The sequence below is a fragment of the Prionailurus bengalensis genome, chromosome A1 (assembly GCF_016509475.1).
Source record: "Prionailurus bengalensis isolate Pbe53 chromosome A1, Fcat_Pben_1.1_paternal_pri, whole genome shotgun sequence".
Lineage (NCBI taxonomy): Eukaryota > Metazoa > Chordata > Mammalia > Carnivora > Felidae > Prionailurus > Prionailurus bengalensis.
Genome location: NC_057343.1, coordinates 228782786 through 228801509, shown reverse-complemented (window position 1 = coordinate 228801509; position 18724 = coordinate 228782786). Strand labels below are relative to the sequence as shown.

The window sequence follows — 18724 nt, the reverse complement described above, 5'->3', positions numbered from 1 at the left end:
TATTGAGCGGCTTGGACTCTGCAGCTTTCCAGAACACAGCCGAGGGCCTCAGGACTGACATGCTCTCCTGGGAGGCGGCCCTGAGCGGGATGCATTCAGAACTGGCAATTCTTGATGTGTACGGGGGGGGGGGGGGGGATGCGCTCTGTTACCCCCCCAGGGCAGCAAGAGGGGACAAGGGGCGCGCTGCCCAGAGAGTGACGCCCTGTCCGAGGCCCGTGGTTCTGCCAGCAGCGCCTCAGGCCCCGAGAGCAGCACGTGGCCGGGGCCCGGGTGCCGGCCGGGATTAGGGGCGCTCCCGATACCGACGGGGTGAGCAACCGGTCCCGCAGAGGGGGCTGCGGCTGGGGCCGGGGGCCGGGTGGGGGACGAGGACGCGGAGCGGAGTTCCTGTTGCCATATTTGAGATTTGTGCTTCCCGGGGACTTATGCAGTGAGAACAGCACAAGGAGTTATTTCAGGATTATCTGAACCTCACCGAAACGGATTATCTCAGTGTGTCACAGAGAAAATAACCCGGCGGGCGGAGTGTTCTGACTGCGTCCTTCTGGCTGCTGCTGCTTCTGGCTTTCCCTCCCTCCTGGGAGGGTCCTGGAGGCCTGAAGCTCTGAAGCTTTAGAATTAAAATGCTTTAAATACCAAATACCTTCACCTTACATTCTGCAGCGGCCTCCGCCCCTCGATGGCACATATTTTCCTACCGGACTCAGGGCTCTGGAGGCATCCAGTTGTGTTGCAATGCCATCCTGATTTCTGCAGACTTAGTCACTTAGTCACCTTGTCTCCTTAGCCTCCAACCTAATCCCTCCCAGACAAGGCTTATCTCAGGAAGCCGGGGGCCAAGACGAAGAAGAGCCTTCTGGATGGGACTCTGACCTACAAGGAGAAGGAGGCTGGCTGCTCGCGTGGGAGAGGGTGACCGTGTCCTCCTGGAGTCACTGGGGGGGGGGGGGCGCGAGGGGGGCAGGAATTCAACGCATTAAAGAAAACAGCGTTCACAATCCGTGGAGAAGTGGCGGGTCGGATCAAATAGTACTAGGAATTCGGAAAGGAGGCTGGAACAGAAATTGCCCCGCACAATCAGAAAAGAGGAAGGAAACAGAAAGCCTACGGGAAATGCGCTCCCTCGGGGGGCCTTCCCTGACGGCCCGTCCAAAGCGGAGTCTCCCTCACCCTCTTTCCTTTTATTTTTCTCCCAAGCACCTGTGAGTGCCTGCTGCAGGTCGCGTAATGGCCCTGCAAAGACCTGTTCAGTCCCAAATCCCCGGGACACGCAAGTACCATCACTTTATATAGTAACCGGTATGATTAGATTAAGGATCTTGAGGTATGATTATCTGGGGACGTCTGGGGGGCCCTGAACACCGTCACAGAGTCCTCCTAACGTGAGAGCCACGCAAAGGGAGACCCCGCACAGGCACAGAGAGGTGGTCCTAGGAAGAGAGACAGAGGCGGGAGTGATGTGGCCGAGGAACGTGGCAGCCACCAAGGGCTGGAAAAGGCAAGGGACAGGTTCTCTGAAGCCACGGGAGGGAGCGAGGCTGGAGAACAAACACCCTGACAGCAGCCCAGTCAACTGAATTTCTGGCCTCTGGAGACTTCTGGCCTCCGAAACTATGAGAGAGTACATTTCTGTTTTCTTTTTTAAAAAATTTTTATTTCGTTTTGAGAGAGAGAGAGAGCGAGAGAGAGAGAGAGAGTAGGGGAGGGGCAGAGAGAGAGGGAGACACAGAATCGGAAGCAGGCTCCAGGCTCTGAGCTGTGAGCACACGGCCCCACGTGGGGCTCAAACTTGTGAACTGTGAGATCATGACCTGAGCCGGAGTCAGACGCTTAACTGACTGAGCCACCCAGGCGCCCCTACATTTCTGTTGTTCTTAAGCCATCAGGTTCGGGACAATTTCTTACAGCTGCCACAGAAAACGAACACACTGCCCAACACCACAGTATATGTTTACTGCCTGTCTGCTCTAGGAGACGATACATTCCATCGAAAAAGGCGACTTTGCGTGTTTATTTCATTGTGGTAGCCTCAGAGCCCGCTATGTAGCAGGGGCTGGAGCATCTGGTGAAGGACTGCCTGGGTAGATACGCATGTGTCCTCCGTCTGGGTAGCTGTGCCCATCAGAAGAGAGCCCCGAGCATCCTTCTAAAGCTCAGGCTTCAGAGAATTTTTGCAGTGCACACACATGTGGCTTCAAATCTTTCCCTGCCGGCATTTCCAACATTTGGTTGGCATCTACAAACGTATTGGACGTTCTGGGCCAGAAGGCTAAAAACAGGGATTTCTCTTCCTGTGCTCACTGTAGAGTGTGGGTAACTGACATTTCTGAGTTAGCAAGACGGCCGACGGACGGAGTGAGCACTGTCCGCATTTGGCACTGGAGGCCACACAGAAAGGTGTGACGGGGCCTCCGAAGAGCTTTCCCAAGCCTCAGGGAGAAAACCGGTACGCATATTATATGTCTCGTGTATGCGTCCGGTCCTCCTGGAGAAGCTATGTGCACATCTATCGAGACACTGATTTTTTCAAAACACCAAAAAAAAAAAAAAAAAAATCCCACAGGAATTTGGAAGGATGTATAGATAGAAGTAGAAAAATTCACAGATTTATTCACTGGCATCCAATGTACCAATAGCCGCTTGTTTACATACACAGATACCTTATCTTCGCTTGGAATCCCGTGTATTTGGGGGACTTCCTGATCACGAGAGCTGGTGTTTTTTGCTTACAGCGTGCCTGGCGCTGTGCTCGTAAGTCTTAGGAGGAGGGTATTCTTATCATGCCCGTCTGGCAGCTGGGGAAGCTGAGGCTTAGTTTTAGATGACCCTTCCAAAGCCACCCAGCTGGTGCCCAGAGGAGCCGGGATTTGACTCCAGGCCCCAGGACCTCAGGACCACGTGCGTAAACACAGAGAGCTCTGGGGTACTGAATTCCAGCTTGAGGGTAAATCCCTCTCCCAGGGCCCCAGGGCCATTCAGCGCAGGCTTGCAGCCCTGCCTCTAAGCCCCTTTCCAGTTCAGAGGTGCTGGCGGTCTTGTTTTGTTTTGGCCCAATTCATTCTTCGAGCCCCGTGGGTCAAGAGCCATCTCTCGGGGAGGATCAAAAGACAGGCCCTTGAAAACCATCTGGCACCTGATTCACGGCGAGCAGCTTTTCCAGGCACTGCTAATTTTTCTCACCATCACACTGTGTTTCTCTTGAGTGGTGCCCTGGGCTCAGAAGGTTAAGTACGAAAGGACCCCGAGAACAATCTCGTGGCGCAATTCAGTCATGTTTACCTCACTGTGTTGGACCCCACAGCAGGAAACGCAGTAATAAACCCTTTAAGAGAAAATAACGTTTTGGGCAAAGGTCACCTGTCATTAGCTAAACGTGACTTTGCTTTCCAGGTCACTTTCTAAGCCCACCTGTAGGCGCAGGGGTCACCTAAGAGCTGGGAGAGGTCAACCAGTGAAATACGTCCGTGACCTGAGCGGTTTCTGACTGTTCTCTTTTGTTCCTGGGTCCAACGGTCTCTGGCTTCATTAAGCACACAGGATGACCCTTTAACGGACCAAGTGGCATTTCATGTCCTCGCCGTGCGCATTTCACACACTGCTTGATGTACATGCGTTTCTGTGGGGTTCTTTGAGATCACGGGGGTATTTTACGTGGGGTTTGCTGACCCCTTACATATCGTATCCGTGTAAATCCCACAGGGCAACCGAGAGTTTCAGGCCACCGGGAACACGCTCACGTTCAGAGCCCCAAGTACCCGGGAGCGTGTGAGCACAGGCTGACATCAGAAAACCGACAAGCCACGGGCATCAGCCTTGCCCTGTCCACACACCTTACTGTGAACTGCCCCTGGGAGGGTCCTGCCTATGCATGTGAGCCAGCCATGCCTCGGTCCTACACACTGTAACATGCCCACCGTGTAAGAAGAAAACTGCTCTCCACGCTGGTTCTGGTTTTGAGCGGAGACTCCTAAAAACAACTAAGAAAAGAGGCACGGTCATCAAATACAATTCCTGGAAGTCCGTGACTCAGTCCCTGCCGGGTTCCTCTGCCATTGCTGGAACAACACTGTCACCTTACTCTGATAAATCTCCCCTTGCACCAGAAAAGCCTCGGGGAGCCTGGCAACCGCACCTGAGCCAGGGGGGGGTCAGCAGCCAACACTTGTCCCTGCAGGATCCACGGGCCAATCGGGACTCCCCGGCGGGCCCCGGGGAGAATGCGGTGTCTTCACCGTTCTTCTCTTTGTAGAACACACACGTTAAACCGAAACCAGTAATCTCTACACCTTGGTGCCAAATCAGATACCATTTATAAGATCCAAGTGGGAAGAAGAGAAGTGTCGAGGTTCTGAGACAACTTGGAGGAATAAATACAACTGGATAAAATACTAGCAACTTAATTCCTTCTCCGGACGTTGGGAATGTGTTTAGGCTTTTCGCTGCTGGGGACAGTGGCCTGTTCAAGGGCCTGATTCAGAGGTGTACGGGATGACTCAATTCGGGGACAGCAGCGCAAAGCCAAAATGCAAAGTAACCCACATCCCCCACCGCTGCTTCCATCGGACGCCGTGATGTCAATACCACCCCCGAGAAAAGCCCCGAAAAACCAGGCCTATAATTAATCACGGAAATTTGGGGACAGCGCCGTACCAACGAAAAGTATTTCTCAGCAAACCCGCTACTCTGATTCTTACGCGAAGAATCTGGAAATAATGGAGACGCTTATGCAAACAGTGAGTGGAGAATTTAAAAAGAAACCAGGTAGTTGAATAGTCACGTGTGGCTAATCGATCCGTGGCCTTCCCTGACCACGTCAGTGTAGGAGATTTCTGGGGCCGCCGCAGCAAAATAGCATAAACCGGGTGGCTCAGCACAACCCAAGCTTCTTGCCCCCCGGTCGTGGAGTCCGGCATCAGGGTGTGGATGGGGCCGCACCCCCTCGCAGGCCCTGGGGAAGGTCCACTCCAGGCGTTGCCTGGCTTCTGGTGGCGCCTTGTGGCATGCTCCCGGGGTTGTCTGTGTCCGGATTTGCCCTCTTGTAAGACCAGCAATCATACGGATTAGGGGCCCACCTCACTCATTTCGCAGTGCCTCACCTGAACCCTGTTTCCCAGTAAGATCACATTCAGGGATGCTGGACGTCAGGGCTTCAATACGGGAATTTCTGGCGGATACAGTTAGAGCCATGGCAACTCAGAGCAGAAGATTCAGGCTTGAGTGCAGATCCACACTTCCCCTTTTTCCCACCCACTGACATCAAAAAGCAAAGCTCAGGAGGATCCAGAGTAAAAGAAACTTATTTTAACTTTTGGAAAAAGAAACAGATGCTTTAGTAGTAACGGCTGCCGGCCTCACACACACCTAGTACCCTACTGTGTGAGGTGGTGCGGTCGGCCGGCACGCAGGTGGCTTTCTCCTCTCTCTGCTTCAAGGGACAGCAACACACACACACACACACACACACACACACACACACACACACACCAAGCAGCCTCCATCTACTGAAGGTGACAGAGGTCAGTGGGATACACTCTGGGGACCCGGGCACAGTCCCATGACCTTGGCATAATCTGACTCTGGGGCCACAAAACCAAGTCTGGACAAGCCTGGTGAGGATCTCACTCCATACCTGCCTCCCCGAAATAGGCCAGTTCCCCAAGATCACCCTACAGAATAGCCTATTTGGCCAACTGCCAATTTGTCAAATTCACTGGTTTCTTAAAAACCTGTCTCTTTTTAGCGCCTCTAAAATTTACAGCAATTTGTATTGGAAGGATTGGCAGGGCCCTGGAGGGCTGTGAGGGCTCCGGGCTCTCTGGGGCCCTCACATCCTCCCTACCTCTCTGTGTCCCCACCTCTGCCTCTGCCCATCTTTCCTGGACTCTCAACCTCTCCGTTCTTTTTCTGACCCGTGGTCTCTCCCCTTCCTCTGATCGGCACTCCTCCATCCTCCCCTCCTGACTGTCTCTGGGTTCAGCGACCAGGGGATGCTGGGTATGACTGTGAAGGTTGTTCACTGCACAAAAGTACCCGGCTGGTTCTGCCTGCCAAGATCCATCTGGATGGATGCCCATTTCCATCTTGTGTCAAGGGGGTTGGGGAGGCCCCAGCAGCAGCCAAGCCTGTGCTCTGCGTGGATTCTTTTCCAACTCTCTTGGAGCAGAGAGGCCGCCTTCTTCGCACCAGCTCCCCAGAACTAGAGCAGAAAGGAGCTCAAGAAAATACCGAATGTTCTTAAAATGCCGTTGTGAAGTCAAAATGGAAACTGGTCTTTGGGACACCTCTTCCTCATTCAAAGGACTGTTGAAAAGACACATCGTACCCTGGCTAATGGTCTCTATTTTACCCCCAAATCTAGAATCCAGAAAGGAATCATGATAAACTCAGAGGGGCCACCAAGAGGCCGAGTTTCTGTACCTTTGGAATCACCAGGGCCTTTCCCCAGGAGGAAGGGATACTGCTTCTGCTCCCTGACCGCAAGCTCCTCGCCGCCACCCTCGGCCCGTGTTCCCCACGGTTGTCTGCTGGACAAACTCAGCCTGTCAGGACGCAGTCCTTACCACTGTGCTCCGCAGCCAGTCGCAGAAGCCACGGAGACTCACGGCTCTACCGCAAGGTTCAGGGCAAACCGGGCCATCTGCTGGTGACCCCGGCACCAGCCGCAGACTCCTGCTCACGGCCCTGCCTCCTGTGTCGCTCTGACGGCTGGTCTGCCGTGTCTCCTCCTCTGCAGGGCCCCCGCACTGAGAGCGCTCACCACGCAGCTGGTCTTCCGAATCGATTTACACCGTGTATGTTTTCGAACCGTGTGATCCTTTACCCCAAACACCAGCTCATCAGGCCGCAGTCACCTTGCTAACACTGGTTGTTGGCATTATGTCTCTTCCCCTTGCCGCTACCGAGGGGATCGCTTTTCATCTGACAGTTCTACCATTTTCAAGATAACCTTTCGGAGGGACTCAAGTGCCCCCCCTTTCCTCACCCTGACTCCCATCAAATGACACCGATCAGTGCTTCTTCCCCAAGGCAGCTCTGAAGGGGGAAAAGGAAGGTGCTAAGGGAAGAGTATTTCTACTTTTTGACTTGACCCACCTCCCCAGTCCATCTTCATGGGCCTCTGCTGCCCTCCTTGAAGGAAAACTCCCGGATAAAGGCGTGAGGAAGAACCAGCTTTTGGAGTAGAACAGAGACTCTGAATTTAAATGGAAAGTCTACACTAGGGAATGGATGTATATGTGCATTGTAGTGTACTGAATATGAGTCTCTTATTAACTGTCAAAAGTGACACAGCCGTGGGGCACCTGGGTGGCTCGGTTGGTTAAGCGTCCGACTTTGGCTCAGGTCATGATGTCACGGTCGTGAGATCGAGCCCCTCGTCGGGCTCTGGGCTGACACTGCAGAGCCTGCTTGAGATTCTCTCCCTGTCCCTCTGTCTCTGCCTCTCTCTCTCAAAATAAAAATAAAAAACAAAATAAAATAAAAGGGAAATATGTTAGCTCATTAAAAGATATACTTTAGGGGCGCCTGGGTGGCTCAGTCGGTTGAGCGTCTGACTTCGGCTCAGGTCGTGATCTCACGGTCTGTGAATTCGAGCCCCGCGTCGGGCTCTGGGCTGATGGCTCGGAGCCTGGAGCCTGCTTCGGATTATGTGGCTCCCTCTCTCTCTGCCCCTCCCCCACTCATGCTCTGTCTCTCTCTCTCTGTCAAAAATAAATAAACATTAAAGAAAAAAATTTTAAAAAAAATGATAAAAACAAAACAAAACCAGACTCGAGAGTAAAGGGCCTCTTCCGAAAGCTTTAGAAGTTGCATAAAGTCAGGGCGCCTGGGTGGCTCTGTGGGTTAAGCTTCTGACTCTGGATTTCAGCTCAGGTCATGATCTCACAGTTGGTGGGATCGAGCCCCGCATCGGGCTCTGTGTGGACGGTGCGGAGCCTGCTTGGGACTCTCTCTCCCCACCCCCACCGCCACCCCCTTGTGCTCTCTTTCTCTCTCAAAATAAATAAATAAAAATTAAAAAAAGTAAAACTTGGGTAAATTGAGTATAAATAAGGAGACTCTCGCCCACCAGGGATGAGTGCTATCAGTACCCTTCTGACTCACGGTTAAGTCTTAATTGACGGATGTATTTATTAACGGTTCATGGTGCCCCTTCGGTGCCTGATAGGATACTCGGGCCTGAGGACAGAAGGTGGCTAAGTCACAGACCCTGCCTCGGGCACTTCAGAGCCAACAGGGAGCAACAGATACAAAGACTGAATACGGAAAGTGCTACAGGAACGTATACGTATACGTTATACGTATACATTATAGCCACAGCTTAACATTTAGGAAAGAAAAACCAAAACCAAAACCAAAACCCCGTAATTGAAACTAATGCAACGCTGTGTGCCAATTATACTTCAACTTAAAAAAATTGTTTACTTGTCCCCCATGTCTTTTAAAGACAATTCCTGTGGCCAAGATGTTGGGCCGACTGAACCGTTGTAAGGATAATGTGTGAGACGCCTGATTAGCTGCAAACTCAAATACTACTGTTTTTAGTGCGGAAGAAACCACCGTTTCAAGCATGGCGCCCACGTCTGGAGCCTCTGGGCCAGACAGCGGTTCCTACTCGCTGGACCCAGCAGGGTTTGGAGAGTGGGCTTGGAAGGTTGGCTTCTAGCTGGTTCTATTACAGGTGCTCGGGCGAGTCACTTATCCTCTCTGAGTCATTTCCTTTTCTAAGAAATTAAGGGTTTTGATTAGCTCATCTCCAAGTTTCTTCCCAACGAAGGGCTTCGAATTTCTGTGAAAATCTACCCTGATATACTTCCAGTTACAGAGGATAGGATTGGAATAATTAAACTGAAAAAAAAAAAAGAAAAAAAAGAAAAGCCTTTACGTGGGCAATCAAAGCATTTTTCTAGATCATTACCATGTGAAAATAAACCAGCTGCACTTGACTTAGAGGTGCAGGTTACTGCGCGTGCACCGAAGGAGAGAAGGAACAACCTTAAGTCCGGTCGGGCAAAGTTCTCTGTCGGGCTCAACTGTAGCTGGGGGGAGATGTTTAAATGGAGTGACAGGCGACAGAGGAGAGTAGACTCTGGACTGCAGAGCCAGTGACAACCCAGAGCTTCTAGCTTTCAGGGAGGGATGAGGTCTAAGTCATAGCACCTGGCATCCGACTCGACTCAACTTTTGACTTCCAATCATTTCACATAGTCTCCAAAAGCTGAGGTCTGTTCCTGGAATAGAAACCTTCCCTCTGCTTTTTCTAAAATACTCTTTTAAACAGTTTCAAGGTTGCTCACTGTTTTCCTAATATTTTAGGGAACTATGGAAAAATCTGCACGCCATAGAGAAATAACGCAAATAAGGGAGCAGGGTTGCCTGGGGTAACCTGTCCCAACTAAGCAGGCATGCTATCAGACATTCTTCCTCAGTGAGGTGGCACAGGACTATGTTTCCAACACCCCTACCCTCCCCCCCACTTTCATGAGGGATGAACTGGCGGGAGGGGCAGGTTGGGGTCAAGGGGCGGTTGAGGACACAAGGTTGTGATGTGTGATGGATGGGACAGGCTATTTGTCTCGTGTTGCCCTTGTTATGATCTATTCAAGTGTTGGATCAATGGATCAAATATTAAATGGTGGTGGGCTTTGGAAAAATATCCATTGAAGGTTTTCCTTAAAGAATCTTTTTTTTAAGTTTATTTATTTATCTTGAGAGAAAGAGAGACACAGGTAGAGAGGGAGAGGAGAATCTCCAGCGGGCTCTGCACTTCAGCACAAAGCCCTATGCGAGACTCGAACTCGTGAACCTTGAGATCATGACCTGAGCCGAAATCAGGAGGAGGATGCTTAGCTTACTGAGTCACCTAGGTGCCCCTCCATTGAAGGTTTCAATTTTTTTTAATGTTTATTAATTTTTGAGAGAGCGAGCGCGCTAGAGAGACAGAGAGAGAACATGAACATGAGCAGGGGAGGGGCAGAGAGAGAGGGAGACACAGAATCAGAAGCAGGCTCCAGGCTCTGAGCTGTCAGCACAGAGCCCGACACGGGGCTCGAGCTCACAGACCGCGAGATCATGACCTGAACCCAAGTTGGACGCTTAACCAACTGAGCCACCCAGGCGCCCCTCCCTCGAAGGTTTAAAACATGTGTAGGGCTTGAGTTTAAGGACCACTCCCAGGGGTCAGCAAGCCCAAGAATCCCTTTGATGACAGTTAGAAGGGCTAAAGTTACAGTGTGCCTCTCATCAGGGCAATCAACCCTTCTGCCTTAGGTCCTCATCATCAGTCACTGATGATAAGAGCTGCGTGCCCCCGGCATTTCTGGAACATACTTATATTGTACTTTATACATGGAGACTTTCTACAGGACTTAATAGGAAATCCGTAGTCACCACAACAAACAAGAAAAACCAAACTAAGTTCAAAAGCCCCGCATTTCTTTTTACCTCCTTCTCATCTCCCTCTTTAGAACTCAAAGGGCACAGTCCACAATGGAAGTTTGGTTATAAATGTTTTTTTTTTCTTTTCTTTTTTTTTTTTTGGCTACTACAAACGATCTTAAATTACATACTATGTGCTTAGGGTTATAGAGCATGTATATCCATGTTTTTTGAACAGTATCTTCTACACTTAAATTGCATGGCGGCTGATATAGGAAGGATGTATGTTGCTTATTTAGGCTGTGCACGATGCACGCTGTTATCCACAGCTGTATCCTCGAAAATGGCACCGGGCTTGGGACCTCGTAGGTGCTTGATAAGTGTGCGTCGAATGATGAATAAATAGATAGGACACAGCAGCGGTATAAGCGTGATCAGCGAAGGGTCTTTTACGGGGGTAACTGAAATAACACCAACGAGATTTGGAAGAGGGACGGGGATGTTTATACAGTTGACTCCGGATGTTTAAAAATGGGCCAGCAGTGGGGCGCCTGGGTGGCGCAGTCGGTTAAGCGTCCGACTTCAGCCAGGTCACGATCTCGCGGCCCGGGAGTTCGAGCCCCGCGTCGGGCTCTGGGCTGATGGCTCGGAGCCTGGAGCCTGTTTCCGATTCTGTGTCTGCCTCTCTCTCTGCCCCTCCCCCGTTCATGCTCTGTCTCTCTCTGTCCCAAGAATAAATAAACGTTGAAAAAAAATTAAAAAAAAAAATGGGCCAGCAGTTACTCAGGAAGACAAGAGTATTATTAAGACGAAGGGCAAAGTCTGCCCTTCTTCAGCATGTTTAGAAGTCTCTGGAAACGCCAGAAGTCTACCCCTTCTTCCTGGATACAATGACCTTCCTAAATAACTGCTGTTCATACTTGGGGACGACAACGTTTTAAAGAGGTTGTTATTTAATTCCGTATAACATCACAGTATGGAGTACAAGGCGTCTCCCTTTAAAACGGCCGTTTCCCCTTTCCACAAACAACAACAGAGGGGGGGGTGGTGTCGGTCTCTCTCCTTACCGTGAGTGACAAGGCCATGCAGACGAACGTGAACTTCTTGATGTGGGCGGCTGTCACCGTGTTGCTGGTGCTCACCAGTTTATTGCTGGGGTTATTCTAGGGCGAAAGAAAGGGACAGTGGTTATCCTGACCACACGTGCATCTTGAAGAGCATCTTGTTTTGGTTTTATTGGATGTGTCTGAAGTACGGGTGTCACCTGACAGCTGGGAGGACGGCTGTCACTTTCTCTCTTAGACAGCTGTCAGGTTTCTGGACTTGAACGTGAACCGGAGGGGGTTCTGGACGGAACTCTGGGCAGTGTCTCCTGAGTCTGTGTTCCCTGGGCGCTGGCCACCCACCCAGCCTAGTCCAGGGCCCCGGCCCGGGTGGCCCCTCCTGGCCACCTGGCACCTCCTCGAAGCTACAGCCCAGCTCGGTGACCTTCGGGGCCCTGTCCTCCCCACCAGCGGGCATTCTCGGCCCTGCCTGCCCTGACCCAGACTCCTCCACTTGTATTCCAGACACAACCTCTTCCTCTTCCCCTATCACACTTGGTGTTTTCATGTCTCTTTGGATCTTCTGAATTTCAAAGCTACCCTCTTCGGGGCACATCACGGCCACAGCCCGTCTGCTTCTTGAAGCCTCTCTGACCTTATAGCCCGAAGTGCCCCGGGGCCCCACTTCCTGGAATGCAGGCGAGCCCAGAGCTCTCTGGAGGTGGGTACGCCGCAGGGGGCACGTGTGGAAGGTGCACGCAGGTTGCGGACACAGAACTGGGCACCTCACTCTTCCCCTTGACTCCTGCCCCTCAGCACAGTCTTTCTTGCGGGGAAGGTGCTCACCGCCGCCACACTGAGTTTTAAGCAACCAGTGCAGACGGCCCAAATGTCCTCTCGCCCATCCTGAGGCTTGCTCAGACCATCCCAGCGCCACTGCTAAGCAGGCCTAACACCCGATCAAACTGGCGCCTGGCCCCTCATCACGAACACCAGCGGAGAAAAAGACCCCCCGGCCTCCACCAGGGATCCAGTTAGTCCCAGGGGCGACCGACAGAAACACACCGGGGCTCCTGGCTCGCGTCCCGCTGGATGAAAGACGCAGAAGCAGAGCGGATACGGGTTCTACTGGGAAAAGAGCTTCTGATGGTTCCTTTACTTTGGGAGCTCAGGCGGTCTCCCCGGTCCCTTCCCCCTGCACGTGCCGTGCCGCCAGCACAAACCTCTGCTCGGGCCTGCGTCATCCCAGCCTCTAAGGTGGATCCGCTTTTCTGAACGACAGATTTTGCCGCCGCGGCAGAGTGCAAGTCTCTCCACCTCCCCCGCCCCGGGGATTTGCGAGAGAGGGGCCCGAGTGGGCGCGCCACAGAGAGTCAGGAAACCAACCCGGGAGCGCCGTGTCGCCCGTGGGGGACAGCAGCGTGGCGCAGCGCCTTCGCGTGCGCTTTGGTTTCTACGCCCGCAGTTCGTTCCGCCAGCGTGGTTGGAACGAACACACCAGCAGGGACCATTAGGTTGGCGTCCGTGTTTCGTTTTGTTTGCCCCATCTGCTGAGCAACATAGCCCTTCGCGGGGGAGAACTGAACATCGGAGAGATTCTGCACGAGTGGAAAACGCTCCCCGTTGCTGCTATTTAGTGGGAGCCACCAGAAGTTATGCAAGAAATGTTAGATCTCTTAGGCCGGAGCCCACAAAGAGGCTAAGGATCTCAACTGTCAATGCGGCAAGTTCTGCAAGTCCACACAGAGGGGTCTCAGATTTGGGCGAACAGACGGCGTTCACGCGAATGGCTTGGAGGACCTCCCTGCCATGCCTGGGACAATGAGCGAGGCCCCACAAGGGTTCTGAGCCACGCCAGTTGCTGGCTGGAGGTACACGCTTGTTCAAGGGATTTTTTCGTAGCACCTAACCTCTGTGATCGCGAACGAAACCGAGTTTTTCTTGGACGCGCCTGCTGAAACTGTATCGTGTTACATTGTTAAGTTTTATTATTTCGAGGTAGCCAAAAAAAAAAAATTCCAGATGAGACTTCCTCCCCCAGCCCGGAGGCTCTGACTCTTCAGTGCTTCCTGTTCTCATCACGTTTTCTTACATAATCTTGGTCTCCAAGAGCTAGAAATTTAGCAAGAAGACTTCTATGCATTTTGGTTTTCTAGGATTTACTTCTTTTTTTTTTTTTTTTTTTTAGCTCTTGTTTTTTTTTTTTTTTTAAGTTTATTTATTTATTTTGAGAGAGACAGAGACAGTTCAAGTGGAGAAGGGGCAGAGAGAGACAGAGAGAGAGAGGGAATCCCAAGCAGGCTCCTTGGTGTCAGCAAAGCGCCTGACGCAGGGCCCGAACTCGTGAAACTGTGAGATCACGACCTGGGCAGAAACCAACAGTCGGACACTAACCAACTGAGCCACCCAGGCGCCCCTGGGATTTACTTCTCTATGCACGTGACTTAAAACGAAGACGACAATTTCTATCAATAGGTTGGATTAAACTCACTCAAACAAGAATTACAAGGAGGAAAATCTCCCGCAAGCCACTCGCGCCTCAAGTTTGCTCTCAGAGCATTTTTAGGAGATACGCTGCTTCCTGATGTTGCGAGAGGCTGCTGTGTGAAACGGGGAGTGGGTCCAGCTCGCCGTCCACTGGGGAGGTTCCACACCCAGCGAAGAGATCCGGGCAGCACCACCGCCCCGTCTTGTTAGGCTGCACGGTGGGCATCCCTGAAGTGAGCTGCCATTCACGGGTGAGTATGGGGCTGGGAACAGAGGCAGGTGACACCATGGGGGATGTACAGGGTGGAAGGATGCTGTGGATGGGGACGTGTGACAGAGGGTGTGTGTGTGTGTGTGTGTGTGTGTGTGTGTGCGTTTGCACGAGTCTGCTGGTAGAACACAGAGAAGAAGGTGGACCCACAGTGGATACTGTCTTTCCAGACTTGAGTCTCCGCCCCTGGCTCATCCCCACTCAGAGATGCCTGGGGCGGGGGGTGTGCCCTGGGTCAGGGAGGCAAGCTGGACAGGAAACCTTTCTGGGGCCCCACTCCACAGGTATTGCTCTTTTCTAGAAGCCCACAAACAACTAAACATTCGAGAATCCGGAGGCTATGTGAAAGAAAGAGCTAAGCGTCTATAGCCTGTGGCTGGGCCTTGCTCGTGTGGCCTCCCAGGATTTCCCATGTCCACGCGAGTCTGGGAGCGGGGGGCTGGGGTGAGGGGAGGAGGGAGGCCAGCTTTAGCTAGTCAGAGCCCAAACTGCCTGTGCTGCCTGAACTGATGTGCTGGGGCCCCTGGCCAAGAGGCCTCCTCTCCTCACATCCCAGGACTCTTGCTGGGGGAAGATAAAGTGGTATCGGCCGTGGCTCTGAGCTTGTCCTGGAGAAGTTCAAGGCAAAATAGCTGCTTCTTTCCCCATTTTTCATTTTAAAACATCGTATACTATCTTTTGGGGGGGGGTATGTTTTGCTGTAAAAGTCTATAGGTTCAAATAACTAAGCTTTAATGAAATAGACATGCATTAAATGATTGGTGGGACAGTCCCCCCCCCCAGCCACAGGCTGCAAGTCTGAAGGGTTATGTGCCTCCCTAGGGCGTGCCAGCAGCCGCGGAGGGGGCAGAGCTGTTGTTAACAGAGGCTTTCAGCTGGAGTAAGTCTGCTGCATCCAAACCAACCTGGACCCAGGTCGGCCGTGTGGACAACTTCAGCGCGCATGGTCCCAAGTGTTGAATGAGCTCCATAAGCCTAGGAGCTCAAGCGCACCACCCTGTCTGTTCCTTCACATCTGCTCTGAGGTCAGTTTAGTCTTAGTTTTATTTAATAAACAAAAGACAGAGGCAAAATCCAACGTATTCAATTTCCTTGAGAGTCTATTTTCCCTTCGCAAAAAAATTAATGATACCTCAACAGGAACAACCTAAAAGCGGATACGGTTCGGAGGGCATTGGAGAACTGGCATCCGGGTAAGCTGGATAGCCTCTGTTATTTCCTGAGGGAACTGTTTCACAATTACGTTTGACCCCCTCGACGCCACGGTAACCTTACAGAGGGAGGTGAGACGGGGAAATATCAAAGTTTTCCTCATCAGAGATGCCTGTCCATCAAAAGCTAGTTTTAAAGAGTGTGTTTCAGGCACCACGCCGCACGGGTTCTCACCTTGTCAAAAGCAGGGTAGACGGCACGGATTTCCGTCAGCCATCCATATGGCATGTGACCCACAGGGTATGTGGCTGTCAAAATTGCCACCGCCTACAAGAGGAAAAGCCAGCAGAATTAGCGCCCACATCCCCGAGAGAATTTCCAGTAGCTGCTGTTTGCCCCGTGGCAGCATGAGCCATCTCTGGGGTGGCCGCCACAGACAGATAACCCCACACTGGGTGACAAGCATTGGCCAGCCACAGGACAGCCCCGGGGGAAGCGGGGAAGGGGCAGGTGGTCCACTGTGACCATGGATGGGAGTGGGGTACAGGAGCCCAGGTAGTGCCTGGAGACCAGGAGGATGCATCTTCTTTACATGAATCCAAAGAGAAACAGCTCTGGGTTGTTCAAACAGCTACAGTTTGAACCCAGGCCCACCAGACCAAGGATCTTTGCTCTTTCCATTGAGCCGAATGGAACCCTCCAGGCTAGCCCAGTTCTGGAGTCTCAACATGCGATTTTGAGCCCGCTCTGCTCTCTGGGTAGTCTTTGCTCAGGGTCCGCCTCTATGCCTCCATCTTGTCCCTGCGGGTGGCCTGGCGGTGGCTCCGTGGCCCCCTCATTAAACTCACTTTTAATCTGTTCAGCCAGGATAGCCTAATTTTGATGTTTAACTTAAGAAGACTAAGTAAGTATTTCTTACAGGAAACCAAACATGTTCTTCCGTGGAAATGAGACTTTCTCTTCCTATGTGAATGAAAAGGAAGGGGTATGAAAACAAAGCATTGAACCCCACATGTCGGCGAGTTCAGCTCTATCTAGCTGGCTAGTAAAAGAGAATTTCGGCCTTCATCTATTTTAATGAACATAACAATGATGCCTGGAACATGAAGTGAGTCCCCCGCTGGGGGAAGAAACCGCTGTGAGGGTAGAGGGGTAGACCCGAGTCAAACCTCCACTTGGTCACCTACCAGCGGCGTGAAGTGTGGACCCACTCAGACCCCCTTTCTGTTCCTCTAGCAGAGCCGTGGGAATAACGGCATCCATCACACAGGGCTGTGGGGAGTCAACGCAATGTGCATAAAGTGCCCTCACATAGCGGATGGTCAATCAACGTGGGTCCTGTACCCTCTGTGCTGGGCCTCTAGGTCATGGAGGTCACTACAGAAACGGCTCCAATACATCACTTGCCTTGTTTTTTTTTTTTTAAAGGGGATGATGGAGTTCTGGCACAGAAGTGATGGGGGTCACGTACTTTCTTTTCCTGTGCGACTGAAACTGAAGTCGTTAACTGAAAAAGCTGCTGGGTTACAGGAGCCACCCAAGATGACGACCTTCATGATCCCAAACACAAAACCCAGGAACAAACTGAGGCAGGAGAAGGTGTCCTGCTTGGGATTTATGTGCTTCCCTTCCTAAGCCAACACGAGCTGCTTCCCAGGACATGGAAACTGGCACGAGACCCCGGGCTGGAGACATGCCGAGAACACATTCAAGGGCAACGAGCAAAACCAGAAGGCCCTCAGGGGCAGCCACCAGCCCTCCTGAAGGACCAGCACTTCCGGAGACGGAATCGATTCTCCAGAAGGCAGCAGAGGAGGGAACGAACGAAGTAGCTCTATTTGTTCATCCCATCCTTGAGAGATGGAAAAAATGATTCCACTCTTTTTTTTTTTTTTTGGAGCAGCTGCCAGTTTCCAGATAAATTTCTTGAGTTGTGAGTGAGTAGGTGAGGGAGGTCTTCATTCGGAGGAGGGCAGACTGCCACAGAGCACGCAGGGCCGTGACCGCTGGGCCCTATGTGTAGGAAGGCGGAGCATGAACAGGGGAGAGAGGCCGGGGTCACGATGGAGGCACCGGCCCTCACAGTCTGGGCGTTTCGTTGCCGTGCCCGGCATAGTGTCTGGTCTTCGGCAACCACAGTGAAGCAGCATCATGCCGACTCCACGGAAAAACGGAAAGGCCATCGGGCGGGAGGCGGAAAATCTGGATTCTGAGGCCAGCCCAGCTTCTTGCTAGTTTTGTGTCCTCGCCTCTGTTTTCTCAAATGGCCAATGAGAGCAGTGAAGGAGCTGTCTCCTTCCATACTCATAAATAAGGAAGAAATGCTATGATTGTAAGACCCTCATGGCTTCTGAGTGTGAATGTGTCACATAATTTAATACCACAGGATTACTGAAGCTCTCAAGAGGGATCAGAGACAAGCTTGCATCCACCTTCCCGCCCCCATTCTTCATGAGGTGACTACAAGCCTCCCCCTCCCCGCCCTGGCCCCCCATCCCCAGAAAGTGCCCTACCTCTGTCGCTGCAGAACTTCCACCAAGGTCCCGGGAAACAAAGAGGTTGACGATCGGTCTACTGATTCTCTGTGTAGCCAAGATGAGAGCCAGGGGCCACCAGAAGCTCAGCATCTTCCTTATCGTTGCATCCCCCTGTGTCAAGAAATGGAGAGAAAGGGTCACTAGGCTCTAGAAGCAGAACAGGAGAAACACTTCAGAGCCAAACCTTTTCCTTCCGATGTCAATCATGCGTCAATTCATTGTACTTAAAAAAAAAATGGCATAAGGAAAGCCTCTGAAGCCAAGCCCATCCGAATGAAAACAAAACGTACAGTCTTATTCGAAATTAACTCAGACGGCTGGCAAGCTGCTGTGAAATCAAAACACACATTTAAGTATGATGGATCCACATCACTGTTTTCCAAAGAGGGAAGCTCTACACTCAGGCAGACCCCGATTCCGTGGCCTGAGAAGCAGGCTGGAAATTAGTTTTTGTTTAAGTCATCAAATGGACTGGCTAGAAGCCACGTCTGTAAGAGGTAACTCTCAGAAGTAAAAAAAATACTGTCATTTATTTTGTAACCCGTCAGGTCACGAATGCGCCTAATTATTTGGGGACCGTGCAAATCAACGACGAAGATTCTTATTCTCGAAGCTCTCACAGAAGTCATGTAAATGTGCAGAAGCGTAAAAATAAGAACACGGTCAAGAAAATGTGGTTTGTTAAGAATTCTACAAAGTAAAGATGTGTGCAGTCTTTAAAGCCTGGCTTTTGTGATTTTGTGATTTTGATTCTTCAGAGGTGAAGGGTTACATCATGGAACCAGGTCAGCCGCTCTGGTTTCCCTTTGCTGGTGGCTCAGTGTTACGAGACGGATTGTTACGATCAAGACCAA

At 51.6% G+C, this 18724-nt stretch overlaps 1 protein-coding gene across 2 annotated transcripts in view; it reads right to left on the bottom strand.

The window, feature by feature from the left end:
• Positions 1-18724, bottom strand: part of ANKH (ANKH inorganic pyrophosphate transport regulator) — a 139762-nt gene that overhangs the window by 18506 nt on the left and 102532 nt on the right. For both annotated transcript variants that reach the window (XM_043600953.1, XM_043600954.1), the window contains 3 exons: positions 17847-17981; positions 15568-15660; positions 11448-11543 (listed from right to left, as the gene is read on the bottom strand). In XM_043600953.1, the coding sequence (XP_043456888.1) occupies positions 11448-11543; positions 15568-15660; positions 17847-17981 (324 nt within the window). The remainder of the gene's footprint in view (positions 1-11447; positions 11544-15567; positions 15661-17846; positions 17982-18724) is intronic.